Genomic DNA, 13,684 nt, shown 5'->3' with positions numbered 1-13,684 from the left:
AGTAAGGGGGTGAGTACCCGGAGCCTGTCCGCAGGATCCACCTGGTGAAGCTCGCAGGCCGTCTCAAAGGCATCCAGGAAGTCATCCATGTCCTCCCCCTCCTTACGCGGGGCCAGGATGGACTTATCAAAGCTCTGTGCAGTCCTGGCCCCCCCTTCACTCACCGCCGCCCGGGGCCTGCTGCCCCCCAGCCTCGCCAGGTCCAGCTCATGTTGACGCTGTCGCTCTTTCTCCTTCTGGTCATGTTCCCTCTGTCTCTCCTTCTCCTTCCGGTCATGTTCTCTCTGTTCCTCACGATCCTTCAGCTCTCTCAGTTTTAGCTCCTTCTCCCATTCCAGCCGCATGTGCTCCACAGATGAGTGTCGCCGGGACGATCCCCGGCTGGGGGGTGAGCTTTGCCGGGACGCCCCCCTGCTGGCCGGGTGGGGGGTCAGGGTACCCTCGGTAGTCGCTGGGCTCCTCCTCCTCCTCCCCCTAGGAGGGAGGAGTCTCGGGAAGCCCTCAGCAGCCGGCTGACCACTCCCAGCTGGGACAGACACTGGTGCCTGTGCTGCATCTGCCAGGCTGCTTCCCTCAGAGCCAGGGATCAGTGCATTCATGCGATCTCTGTCCTCCAGCTGGGCAATCAGCTGGTCCTTGGTGAGCTTCCCACTGCGCAGCCCCCTCCGCTTGCACAGCTCCACCAGGTCGCACTTACGCTGCTTGGCATACATCTTCCTGCTGGCCGCTCACAGGCCGGGGTGCTCGCCGCTCCCCATGGGTTCCAGGGGGACCCCTAGTGTGCCAGTCCTTGAGGTCACCACCTCTCTGCCAGGGTCGAGCTGCAGACTCCTCCTCCCCTGGGACCGCTCGCTGTGATCCCCCGGGGGACCCTGTTACTGCAAAGTCCTTCTCTCTGGTCACACTCCCCCAGGGGTTAAGCACCCCTGCAATACCCCTTCGTTTTCCTGCTCCCCAGTCACTTACTGCAGGAAGCGCCGACCACGGGGTGCAGTAGATCCCACCGCTGCCACCAGTTGTCACGGAGTGTGGGGGAGTCTGGCCCTGCACCCCTCTTCCTGGAACTGACAGTGACTCTCAGCCAGCCAGTAAAATGGAAGGTTTAATGGACAACAGGAACACAGGATACAGCAGGGCTCGTGTTCAGAGCCAGGACCCCTCAGTCTGGCCTTTCTGGGGGTTCAGGGTGTCCGGATCCCAACCTAGGATCCCCTGAAGTTCCCCCCACCCAGCCACTAGCTGCCTGTCCCAACCCTCTCCTCTCATCTCTCTTCTTTGTCTCCCTTCCCGGGCAAAGGTTTTGACCTCCCCTCCCCCGTGCCTAGCTCAGGTTACAGCTGCATACCTGAGTTTCAGCTAAAATCCTCCCTGCCACTCTCCCCACCCCGACACAGACAGTCCCTACTGCATCACAGAGACAAAGAGATCAGGTGACCTCCTGGCCTGGGAAAGGAGCTGAGCAGAAGAGGAGGGGCTGGGCAGGGGTTTTGAGTCTGGAGCTGGCTGGGGACAAGGAGTGAGGGCAGACATGGGGGTCTGGCTCACTGTCCCCTAGAATGGACCCGGCCAAGGGGTCCGGTTATCTGTATCTACAAGCTCTGTGTTAGACGCTGTTCCTGTCATCGAATAAATCTCTGTGTTACTGGCTGGCTGAGAATCACGTCTGACTGCGAAGTGGGGGTGCAGGACCCGGTGGCTTCCCCAGGACCCCGCCTGGGTGGACTCGCTGTGGGAAGCGCACGGAGGGGCACAGGATGCTGAATGCTCCAAGGTCAGACCCAGGGGGTGAAGCCGTGTGAACTTCTTGCCCTGGAGACAGTCTGCTCCGAGGGAGAGGAGGCTCCCCAAAGTCCTGCCTGGCTTGGTGGGGAGCAGTTCCAGAGCATCGCCCGGGGACTTCGTGACACTCTTACAGCCCTTGAAAATGTTGCCCTCAACCCCAGATTTCAGTCTCGGGCAAAACTGACAAACGGAGCCGCTGCAGAGCGGAGGCAACAGGCGCAACCCGCAGCCTCCGAAACCTGCCCTGGGTGGGGCCTGAACTCACAGCCTGTGGGAGATTCACGGGCCACAGCACTTCCCCCAGTGCCCCTCGGGCATTGTGACACCAGACTGCCTGCAAACCCGCTGGCTCCACAGCCCCAGCCTGGCTGCACATGCGCCTCCCACTCTCTGGGGCCTCCGTTCAGGTCACCCCCCATATCAGAGCAAAGAGCATGATGAGAACCAGGCGGTCGTGTAAACCCGTTTCATGACGGGGGGCTGAATCTTGAGCCCCCCCCCCCGCTCAAATGACCCCACATGTGGCCCACTAGCCCCACCCGGCCCTGCCATGAGGCACAGCAAATCTCAGGCCAGGCTGTGGATGTCAGAGCACTCAGACACTCCTCTTTAAACAGCCAGTGACACTCAACCTCCGCTCGAGCAGAGCTGCCGCCCCCCTGCAATGTGCAGCACCCGCCCATGGGGCCGGCCACGCTCCTCGAGCTCCCCCATGGCAGCATCTCTACTGGCGCTGGCAGGGGGAGGGCGGGTCCCAGCCCATTCCACTATTGCCGTCTGACTGGGCTCAGGCCCTGGGGAGGCTGCCAGCACTCAGAGCAGCCCCAGCTGGGACAGAGCCCCAGTCTCCTGACTCCCAGCCCCTGAGGGCTTTGGGAAGAGGTCGTCCATCCCTCGCTCGGGCGGGGCAAGATGCCATCCCCCAACCCCCTCCTCACCCATTCCCCCACCCCCTTCTTGCCCCATCTGCACCCATCCCCCACCTCCCTTGTCTCCTCTGCACCCCACCCCACCCCCCGCAAGCCACTCAGGTGGCTTCCTCCTCCTCCAGGCTGCCTGGGATGGGCAAGGGAGCACTGGGAGCACCAGAGGCACCGTCTCTGGGAGCCCCATTCCCACACCCGGTGCCACTGCAGGTCCTGCTGGCCGGAGGAGCCATTTCAGGAAAATCCTGCTCTTCCCCTGTGCCCCCAGGCTGGAGCAGGCTCAGTCGCTCTGTGGCGAAGGCGCGCGCAGGCCGGTCGGCACGTAGGAGGGGATGGAGCAGGCGCGGTGCAGAGGGATTCCTCGCAGAATAATGTTGCCAAACTCAAACCTTCTGCTGGGCATGTGGGTCCTGCCATTCCCAGGAGTTTCCCATGCAGCCAGCTGGGGGCTGCGTGTCATGGAGAAGGCAAAGGGCACCTCCCTGACCCCAGGGTGACCTCCCGGGAAGTGCCAGAGAACCGTAAGAGGAGGTGGCGCTGCCAGCCCCGCAGGTAATATCCCTGTGCCCAGGAGTGGGCCAGGATGGGGCATTCCTGCTCCCTGGATATGCTGGGGATATGTCCCAGGGCCTGGGCCGTGTCTGAAGATGGCTGGGGAGGTGTATCCCAGGCCTGAGTTTGCTAGGAGCAGCCCTGGGGATTCATTAGAACAGGCCGGACTATTTGGTGGGATTCGCCCCTGGATGCCGGCAGCTCTGGGCACATCGGAGCCAGTTTTGTCCTATCAGGCTACAGAGGAGTGTGAGGCCTGGCCAGGCACAACCCTACCTTAAACAGGCTGTAGGCGTTAGCCAGTGTGGGAGTCCGGCTGCTAGTCCCTCTGCGACACCTCCACCTGGGACCTAAGCCGCGGCAGTGAGGAACTGGACCCGGACCACCCGGAACACCCGCCACACCCGGAGCACCCGGAGGACCCGGAACACCCGGAGAACATGACTCCGGCTCTCGCACTGCGTCGGGATAGTCTCCTCGGGGAAAATCCGGGAGCAGGTTATAGACCTAAAGACAAACACACACGACATCAGCCGTGAAACCAAGACACGAGCTACCCCAGAGCCAGCTCCTGCCCCTCCTCCCACTAACACATCACCCCACAAACTCCGCTCTCGCCCCAGCCTCATCTCTAGCCTGGACACCCCCCCACCCTGCCCAGCACCCATCCCCATCCCCCATGTGGGCATCTGGCCCTGCACCTCCCCCCCAGCCCTAGGAGAGGGACCTGTGGCTCCCAACGCCCTGGGAGAACCTGGGGCAGTGGGAGGGCAGCTGCCCCTTCTCGCCGTGGGGCAGCGAATAGCTCTTATCGCCCCTCCCCCACTCTGTCCAGATCACAGAGGGGCCACGTCAGGGGCTGGCTCCGAGGCCACGGCTCACAGGGATACGTGACTCAGCCCCCGCCCTGCGAGTCCCGTCTCCTGCTGCCCCATGGGGCTTGGGAGGCTCCACTCGCCGTGTGCAGAGCCCGGGAGCCCCTGGACGGCAGGCACCAGCGACGGGTCGAGTGAGATTCTGTATCGTCAAGCAGGCAGGGACAACTCCCACAATGCACCTGGCCAGTTGTCCCCTGCTGTACATGGGGGGCAGGGAATTCACCTGCTCCTGCCCCTGGGGACCAGCTCTGCCCTGGAGAGCGAGCGCCAGTTACCCCAGCCATTATCTCAGCTCCGAGCTTCACGTTCCCAGCCAGAGCCGGGGGAGGGGGTGCCAGGAGGGAGGCACTGCAAGGGCTGATGGGAGAACAGACAAGGCAAGTGGGGACCCCCCAGAGTTAGGGGGTGACAAGTGCCATTGGAGCAGCCCTCAGACTGGGAGAGGTGGCCTCGAGGGGTGTCCCCCAGCGGCCGTGCATCGCCCTCCCTGCGTGGGGGGAGGACTCGTCGGGAGGGGTCGGGCGAGCGGCCGAGCTGCTCTGGACTCACCGTGTCGACGCTGAGCTCGGCCTCGGGCTTCCTGAGCAGCACGCTCTGATCCACGGCGCGGACAGCGCACAGGGACCCGGGGGCAGCCTGCACCCGCAGCTGGAGCTCTGAGCCCGGCAGGGCCCGGTCCTGCGAGAAGGCCAGCTTCACCTGGCGAGGCACAGCGCGTCACAGGGGAGGGGAGAGACCCCCGGGGCAGGGGGAGACAGGCCCGGCCAGCTGGGGCTTTGGGGGTTGCTGCTGGGGGTGGGGGGTCGAGGCAGCCCAGGCTCATTCAGCGCCCCCGTGGGGCGGCTCAGGGAGCTGTGGTTATTCATAGACACCCGGGGGGGGGGGGAATAGAAGGTGCAGGGGGGTAGGGATATGACAGGATCACCAGCCCCACCAGATAAAACGCCTGAGTCAGACCCCTGAAGCCCTGGGCTGCAGCCTGTGCTTTGGCTTCTCTGCTCCCCCTGCCTCTGCCCATTCCAATACCAAGCAGATGCCAGTTGCTGGGGAGGCAGCCGCCATTGCTGAGGGGGGGCATTGAAACGCCTCCGGGTAACAGTGCACTGCCTCCCCGGGCCGGGGTGGGTGGGTGGGGGAGAAGGGTCACACTTACCCCCAGGGCAGTGGGGTGAAGTGGGAGGGGGCAGAAGGACTCAGCCAGACCCCACAAGATGGAGGGGAGAGGTGGAGGAGGAATTCTGTCTCTTTACCTCCCTAGTCCCAGAGGGGAGGGGCCTTCCCCCCAGCTGACCCCTATGTGCAGTGGGGAGGGGGCTGATGCTGGTCCCTGGCGAAAGCTTTTTCTCAATGACAGGGACGTGCCCCTGCCGGCTGCCCAGAGAGGGGAGCTCCAGCCTTCATGGGGGGGAGTCTCTGCTGCTCAGCTGCTGAGAGTGGGAGCCGGCTGCCGGCCCAGAGGAGGAGAGGGGCCCCTCCCCTCATGACACTTGTGCCCCAGTCGACTGGAGGGGCAGCGGCCCCTTAGAAGCCCTCTAGAGAAATATGGGCAGCTGGCCCCCCCCGCAAGCCTCCAGAGGGGAAGGGGGCTCAGACCATCATATCCTGCCCCCGCCCCAGGAATCTCCCCATCTGGGCGGGGCAGGCGCGGGTCGGAGGATGGACAGTGGGTAGAGTTGAGGTGGCAGAAGTTCTGGGGGGTGGGGGAGCAAGTGGCTGTGGAGACTGGGGAGTGTGGGGGGGCTCAGGGCGGCAGGTACCTGCCAGAGAGCCCAGAGTGGGCCGGGGAGGGGCCGGGTCCCGGTCAGTGGGGTGGGAGGGACAGAAGCAGGAGCTCTGGGGAGCTGGGGACGGGGAGGCGAGGGGTGGGGCAGGCAGGCAGCAGGTTCCTGCTGGGCCCGGAGTGAGGGGCTGAGTCTGCGGGGGAGGCAGGCTGGGCTGGGGGAGGCAGGAAGGGTTTGGGGGAGCAGGTACTCGCTGGGGCCAGGGAGAGCGGAATGGGAGGGGGGAGGGCAGGCACCTGCTCCTCCATTGTGCGGGGGCCGGAGCTCTTCCCGTCACCGTGGGAACGCCTGCAGGGGGGGCGAAATGGCTAGTGAGCAATTCACCAGAGCTGGCACTGCCCCAACAACCCTGGTGCTGCTGTGAGGCCGGGAAGGGAGGGGCTGGGGGCACCCAGCCATGCCCCTGCTCAGGGCTCCGGTTATGGGGCAGGGAGCGATTCCCCCACCCCACAGGCTCCTCCGCCCCGAGCTCCAGGCTCACCTTGTTCGGGAGGCACTTGGCCACGTGCAGCCGGGCGCTGTCGGCAGCCATCTCGCCATCGGGCAGCACCGTGTAACCCAGCACCTTGGCAGCGGGCGCCAGGTCAGCGCCGACGGGCAGCTCCACCGAGAAGGAGCCCTTCAGCCCTAGGGACGGTGGGAAACACCCAGGGGAAGTCAGGCCCAACCAGCAGAGCCCCCTCCCCCAGCCCGGCCCCTGCTCAGGGGGCTCAATCCCCAGTTGTCCCCTGGGTGCCCCCTATCTGCACAGACCCCTCCCCCGCCACTTACCAGCCCCCTCCCTGAGGTCCAGCCCCTTGTGGAGGATCCTGGCGATGGCTCCCTTGGCCACGACCTGCGGAGGAGGAGACGGGAGTCACTGAGCTGTGTGACGCTGTAGGGAATCTGGGAGACACTTTATGGTATTGTTGATACCAACATTGTAAAATTGCAGGGAATCTGGCCAGAGATGCCATGGAAGGGGTCTGTGGAAATGGTGCGATTTGCCAAGTATGAGGATCTTGTTTCTATCTTTGTATGACCTTTGTAGTGTGCTCTAGGTCTGTGTGGATTTCTAAACTCAGGCTGTGGTTCTAGGTGACACACTGTGATGGGAACGACAACTCACCGGTGCGGCACCTCCTGCTGGTCATCCAGGGAATTAGTTCTTTCCAGCCTGGAGCTCCCTTTGCGGCCGGTGTTTCGCCTGCCACTGGCATCGTGTCCTTCCCAGACCCCAGTGCCCTTTTCCCAGGGGTTCTGCCCACCACAATAGCCCCTCTGTTGGGGTCTCCTCCTCTGGGAACCCCCTATCCCCACCTTGCCTCAATGGCTACTGCCAGTCACCATCTAGCCCCCACTCCCTGGGGCAGACACAGTCTGTAAACCCCTCATCGTCGACAAGGAAGGTTTGGACCTGCTGCCTCTGCCTATTCCTGGGCTGCCTCTCTGCAGCCTTAGTACCATTTTGTGGGCCCTTAACTCGGCCTGCAGCCTGGGCCTTTGCTAGGCTGGAGCTCCCCAGCTCCCTCTGCCCTTCCCCAGCCCTGCTCCACCCTAGTACCCTGCTCAGCCTCCCAGGCAGCCAGGTCCTTCTCTCTCCAAGGAGCTAAAGAGAGATTGTCTCCAGTCACTGGCCCTCAGCCCTCTTATAGGGCCAGCTGTGGCCTGATTGGAGCATGGCCCCACCTGTGGCTGCTTCCCCCAATCAGCCTTTCCCCAGCCACAGCCCTGCCCAGGACTGGGTTAAGCCCTTCAGGGCATGAGCAGGGTGACCACCCCACTGCACACCCCAGACAGACTGGCATCAGCACTGCCGAGCCTGTTCGATGGCCCATCACAGGTCATCAGCCTGACAGTGACCCCATTGACAGGAACTAGGGCAGGGGTGGGCAAACTTTTTGGCCTGAGGGCCACATCGGGTTTTGTAAATTGTATGGAGGGCCGGTTAGGGGAGGGGTTCGTGGCCCGGCCCCCACATCCTGTCTGCCCCCTCCCTCATCCACACACACCTGCTCCCTGTCCCCTGACTCCCCTGTTCTCCCACCGCCCCATCCAACCCCTCCTCTCATTCCTAACGGCACCCCCGGGACTACAGCCGCACGCCCAGCTGGAGCCGGGCCACGCCGCCACCGCGCAGCACAGAGACTGGGTCAGGCCGGGCTCTGCAGCTGCGCTGCCCCAGGAGCTCCCAGCCCCCCACCCAGAGCATTGCGCTGGCGGCGCAGCAAGCGAGCTGAGGCTGTGGGGAAGGGGGGACACCAGGGGAGGGGCTGGGGCCGAGCCTCCCGGGCCAGGAGCTCGGGGGCCAGGCAGGATGGTCCCGCAGGCCAGATGTGGCCCGTGGGCCGTAGTGTGCCCACCTCTGAACTAGGGGATACAGCTTAGGAGTCAGCAAGGCACGTGGGGCAGGCTGGTGGACAGAGAACTCTAAGGCTTTTCCATGCCACGTGCTGGGCAGCTTGTGTTTGGGACAAAGGAAGCACCAGCCGCATGGCAAAAGGAATATAAAGGGCAGCTGCATCCTCTTCATTTTGTCTCCATTCCTGCTTCTTCCCTCTGGAGTAACTTTTCTACAAACGAAGCTCTGAACAAAGGACTGAACGACCCATCCAAGCTGGGGATCTGTTCCAGAGGGACTTTCAAGCCAGCAACTCACCAATACTGCTCAGAACCTGATCTATGGACTTTGACATCTCTGTGTGTATGTGATTGTTTTACCATTTAACAAGTCTCTTCTTGTTCTTTCTTTTTCCCTTATAACAAGCTTCCGTTTCAGACACTAAAGGACCGGCTGGCAGTGTGGTATTCTGGGTAAGATCCAAACTAATTTTGGCCTGGTGGCGTGGGTGACCCTTTGGGGTCAGAAGAACATTGTGTACAGTGAGCAGAGGTTTTAAATGACTTCTCGCTGCACTGGCCCTAGGTGCTGATGGGGGCAGAGAACTGGAATGCAGCAGAGGGGGCTGTGTGATTTCTTTTATTAGGTTCTAGAAAACCAGCGCGGGGGATCAGGAGCAGTTTGCGACTGGTTGGTGAGTCCAACTTCTGTGTGAACCACCAGTTTGGGGAGAATCTGCTCTTCCTTTTGCAGCCTGCCCTGCCCTTGGCATTTCCAGTGAGGGCTGCCCCAGGCACACTGGGTCACAAGCTGATGCTGTACAGGGGGCTGACAAACGCCCCGACGTGGGGATGGCCACGCAGGCTGGAGTCAGGGCAGGGTGCGGCCTCCCCTCCCCCGGACTGAGCCAGCAGAGGTGGGGGTGCAAGAAAGAACATTCAGGCAGGTATCCCACTCCCCAGCCCCCCCAGGCCAGCCAGCCCCCTCTCTGGGGCCAGATTGGAACCAGAGCCCCTAGTGGGGAAAGGGGAAAAGCCCCGTCCTGATCTAGCCCAGCCCTTGTAATTCAAAGGAACCGTTCGATTCCCCACTGCTCTGATAGCGCACCTCCTGCTCTCTCTCTCTCTCTCTCTCTCTCTCACACACACACACACACACACGTCTCCCAGGCTGGGGCTCACCAGGAAGATGAACTCCAGGCTCCTGGACCCGTTCCCCAGGGCCTCCCTAGCAATGATGTAATCCACCTGGAGCTGTTGGGCCTGGTCGCAGGGCAGCCCCTCTCCCAGCCAGCGGATCTTCAGGAAACTCTGGCTCTCGGAGTAGAAGGGCTGCAGGAAACGATTGGCATCCGGGTAACTAGGAGAGACTCTGTCATGCTCAGCGCTGTCGTTCACCTGCTTGAAGTGCCCCTGGGGGATAGAGAGAGCGATGGGGCTCGCCAGGGTGCAGAGCACCCAGCACAGGACAGAGATGCAGCCGGGGCAGGTCCAGGCTCTGATGCTGCTGGCTGAGCTCACCCCTACGACCCCCTGCCCTGCATCCGTAAGAGTGAAATGGAAAACGCCAGCGGTTCCAATGGGGCAGCCCGACAGCGGCAATGGGGCAGCCCCAGAGCTGAGCTGCCCGAAGGGGGCGACCTTCCTAACTAAACCCCACCCCAGATATTAATGAGAAGACAAGTGGCGGCACTAAGATGCCGTTTGCGTCACCCCATTGATGGCTCTGCTGGTGGGGTCTGCGTCTCCCCCACCACAGTCTGTCCTGGCTATTCAGCCTGCAGGCGCTTCGGGCAGGGCCGTTTGCTACGCTGAGTGTGTGCAGCACCCAGCACCATGGGGCCCCGATCCTGGCTGCTCCTTAGGCACCACCGCAATAAACATCAACAATCACAGACACAACAACAGAGGCTGGAGAGCAGGGACCCCACTGGGGCTCGGAGGCCCGTCACTTACCCTCAGAGTGACCCACCCGGTCCAGCCGGAGGTGTCCAGCTCGAAGGAGGCTCTGCCAGACTCGTCCGTCAGGAAGGTCTGGTTCTTATTCTCATCCCCAGAGCTAACAAAGAGCTGCAGCTTCTCATTCTTCAGTGCAGAGCCACCTGCCGCCTTCAGGAGCATCTGAGCCGGGAGAGAAAGGGGGAGACGCACAACTCAGGGAGCAGACTCCTGGAGAGGGTTGCCCACTGGGGGCTAAAGAGCTGGCTGGGGGCAGAAAGGGACAGTGCGATCCAGCCCTGAGATGCTCTGGGAAAGCCCAGGGCTGGGATGGGTGTTGGGGTGAGGGCTGAGGGGCATTAGCAGATCTGGGAAGAAGTTGGGGCAGGACTGGAATAGCTGGGGGTGCTGGGGAGAGCACTGAGGGGTAACAGGTTAGCTGACCCCTTCCCCATCCCCCAGACGTGCTCACCCCACCTGCAGGCCCTTATGTAGAAATAACATTGTTCTGTGGGGCTGGGCCAGTAGTTGAGAGACAATCAGAACTGATGGCGCTAGATTGCCATCTTGAGATCTTCTCCAGGATAGTCCTTCAACAAAGTGTCCCGCACCTTTTCTAGGCTGGGCACCTGCCAAGAACACAGTACGATAATCTGCCTTGGGTAAATGTAGGCGTGTGCACAGCACATCATACAATGGGAAGGTACTTGCCTGTTAGTAACTAGCGTTCTTCGAGATGTGGTGTCTATATGTGCTTCACTTCTGGTGTGCATATGCCCCATGCACCGTAGATCTGAATGCATTAGCTACCAGTGTCCATTGGTTGTGCCTGCACCCTGCCGTGAGCACCCCCACGACCCCAGCCCTCTGCCCACCCTGAGCCCTGTACCCCCTCACACCTCCCCAGCCCCCTACCCTGACTCCTGCACCCCCCCCACACCCAGCCCCCTGCCCTGTCCTCTGCACCCCCCACATCCCCACCCTGAGCACCAAACAGGAGCTTCTGCACCCCCTCCCCATACCCACCTGCACCCCTCGCACCAAACAGGAGCTGCCCCAGGTAAGTGCTCCACACCCCAACCTCCTGCCCCAACCCTCAGCCCCCTTCCTCGCCCAAGCTCCTGGCCAGATCCCGAACCCCAACTTTTTTTTACAATATTTGAAAAGATCATTCAGTGGTCCGTCGAGACTCTCTGCGAGTTTCAAGTGGTCTGTGGAAAAATAAGTTAGACGACAAGAACAATCAAGGGACCTCACTTTATTTTCATTTACTTGCTATGACTTATAGAAGGAGGATGAAGAAAAAAAAAGAATGAAAAACGGGGGCGGGGGAGATAAGAGAGAATGTTCTTTTTCTTGGCTGGGTCCCAAGGAGGGGCCCCAAAAATGAAGCTGAGCACAGGGCTGGGGGGGCACTAACTCTGAATCCACCACTGGCTGTCACGTCACCTGGGCTGGGGATACCATGTCTGTTGATCCCCCCAGTCTCCAACCTACCTGGGCAGTACAGCAGCCATGGCCCTTCCCACTAGCTCCTCTCCACTCCCCAGCCCACCCACCACTTGCCCCCACCCCGCCTAAGGCTTAGCCCTCTCTTTTAAAAATGAGTGCCTGCCCCTCTCCAGTTGTGAGGTAACTCCCTTCTCTCCATGTGCCAGTATAATAATGCCTGCATCTCTCATTTTCACTCCATGCATCTGAAGAAGTCGGTTTTTACCCATGAGAGCTTATGTCCAAATAAATCTCTTAGTCTTTAAGGTGCCACCGGACTCCTCGTTGTTCTCCTAAGTGTAGTACCTCACGCTGGTCTTTAATTTCATCTTCTTGATTTCAGACCAATTCTCTAATTTGTCAAAAGTCGTTATGAATCCTAAGCCTGCCTCCAAAGTGCTAGGAGCCCCTCTCTGCGTGGTGTCATCCACACATTTTAGAAGCGCACTCTCCATTGCATTGTCCAAGTCTTTAATCACAATACTCAGCAGTACCAGACCCAGGACTGACCCCTGTGGGACCCACTAGACACGTCTGCCCAGAGTGCAGCAAACTACTGATAACAACCCCTTGAGTATGGGGGTTTCACCCAGTTGTGCACCAACCTTACAGTAATTTCACTTAGACCAGTGACTTTCAACCAGGGGGCCAGGGCCTCCTGGGGGGCCGCAAGCAGGTTTCAGGGGGTCCACCAAGCAGGGCCAGTGTGAGACATGCTGGGGCCCAGGGCAGAGGGCTGCAGCCCCACCACATGGGGCGATTGTCCTGCTTGCTACCCCTTCACGCCGGCCCTGGCTTGTATATGCAGAAAACCAGTTGCTGTGGCACAGGTGGGCTGTGGAATTTTTACAGCATGTTGGGGGTGGGGGGGCTCAGAAAGGAAAAGGTTGAGAACCCCGACGTAGACCACGTTTCCCTAGTTTGCTTATGAGGATGTCAAAAGCCTCACTACAAACAGGATCTATCGAGCTACTGCTTCCCCCCTCCCACTAGGCCAGGAACCCTGACTGCTAGATGTGGCTTTTCTTACCGGGGCCTTTAAAATCTCCCCTATTGTGCCTCAAGGAGCCAACAAAGGGTGTCTGGCAGTTCAGAAACGATCCAATCGCTTGGTGCTGTGCCTGTCGGTGCGGGACGCGAAACGAGATCCAGCACTGTCAGCAGCGGCGCGGAAGGACCCGTGCGATGGATGCTGAGTGTGGGAAATGGGACGTCTGGGCCACAGGTGCGGGTAGCAGAGGCACTGAGGAGAGCGGCACCTGGTGCAATGAAGGCGAGAGCTCCGGGCGTGATACATCGGTGCAGCAAACAGTGGTGCTGAAAGCACCCGCAGCAGCATCAGCAGCAATGACTGTGCCGCAAGCAGTGGTGCTGAGAGGCCACCACCAAGTGAAATCCTCTCTGGGCACCAAGGGACGAGCCAGTAGTGGAACCAAGGACTCAGGACTCCTGCTCTCTGGGCGCCAGAGGGACCAGGGATTGGCCTCGAGCTGCCCTTCTCAAGTGACACAGAAAGAGGAGACGTAGCAGGCACCTGAGGAGGAGATCTACTCCCATGCTCCTTGGCAGGATGGCATCCATCACACTCGAGGTCGCTAACCGGGGCAGGCACAGCCTTAGAGGCGGAAGAGGTGGCTGCCAGGGTACTTTTACCCAAGGGTGATCGGTCCTAGGAGGATCCTGCATCTCTTCAGGGACTGAGCCTGGCCTCCTAGACTTCTCCAGCAGAAATCCCTTCAGTCTAGTCTCCCTGGATTTCACAGCCCGTTTGGGGAGGGCTCTGAAGTCCCTGCACTGCTCTCTAGCGTGTGTCTGTGAACCCAGACAATACAGACACTTAGAGTGTCTGTCGTTCCGGGCATGGCAAACCCACACGAGGGACATAATTTAAATCCTGGGGACTAAACCTGGAGAAGACCTCAGAGGCCCCCCTCACTCCCCCCGTACCAGGATACATAGAGTCCAAGGGCAGGACGGACCATTGTGATCATCCAGTCTGACCTCCTGCATAGCACAG

The 13,684-nt window shown here is 60.9% G+C and overlaps 1 protein-coding gene across 4 annotated transcripts in view; it reads right to left on the bottom strand.

The window, feature by feature from the left end:
- The window catches only part of LOC123356523 (alpha-2-macroglobulin-like protein 1), a 125,659-nt gene that overhangs the window by 106,398 nt on the left and 5,577 nt on the right, over positions 1–13,684 (bottom strand). Inside the window, exons 1-2 of one of the 4 annotated variants that reach the window (XM_044999860.1) lie at positions 10,649–10,990; positions 10,195–10,359 (exon numbers count right to left, since the gene is read on the bottom strand). In XM_044999860.1, the coding sequence (XP_044855795.1) occupies positions 10,195–10,359 (165 nt within the window). In that variant the 5' untranslated portion in view covers positions 10,649–10,990. Of the gene's footprint in view, positions 1–10,194; positions 10,360–10,648; positions 10,991–13,684 lie in introns of those variants that run through there. The other 3 variants (XM_044999859.1, XM_044999856.1, XM_044999858.1) reach the window with 3 other exon arrangements.

The sequence above is a fragment of the Mauremys mutica genome, chromosome 25 (genome assembly GCF_020497125.1).
Source record: "Mauremys mutica isolate MM-2020 ecotype Southern chromosome 25, ASM2049712v1, whole genome shotgun sequence".
Classification (NCBI taxonomy): domain Eukaryota; kingdom Metazoa; phylum Chordata; order Testudines; family Geoemydidae; genus Mauremys; species Mauremys mutica.
The sequence above is the reverse complement of the archived record's forward strand: the minus strand, read 5'-3'. Positions and strand labels throughout refer to the sequence as shown.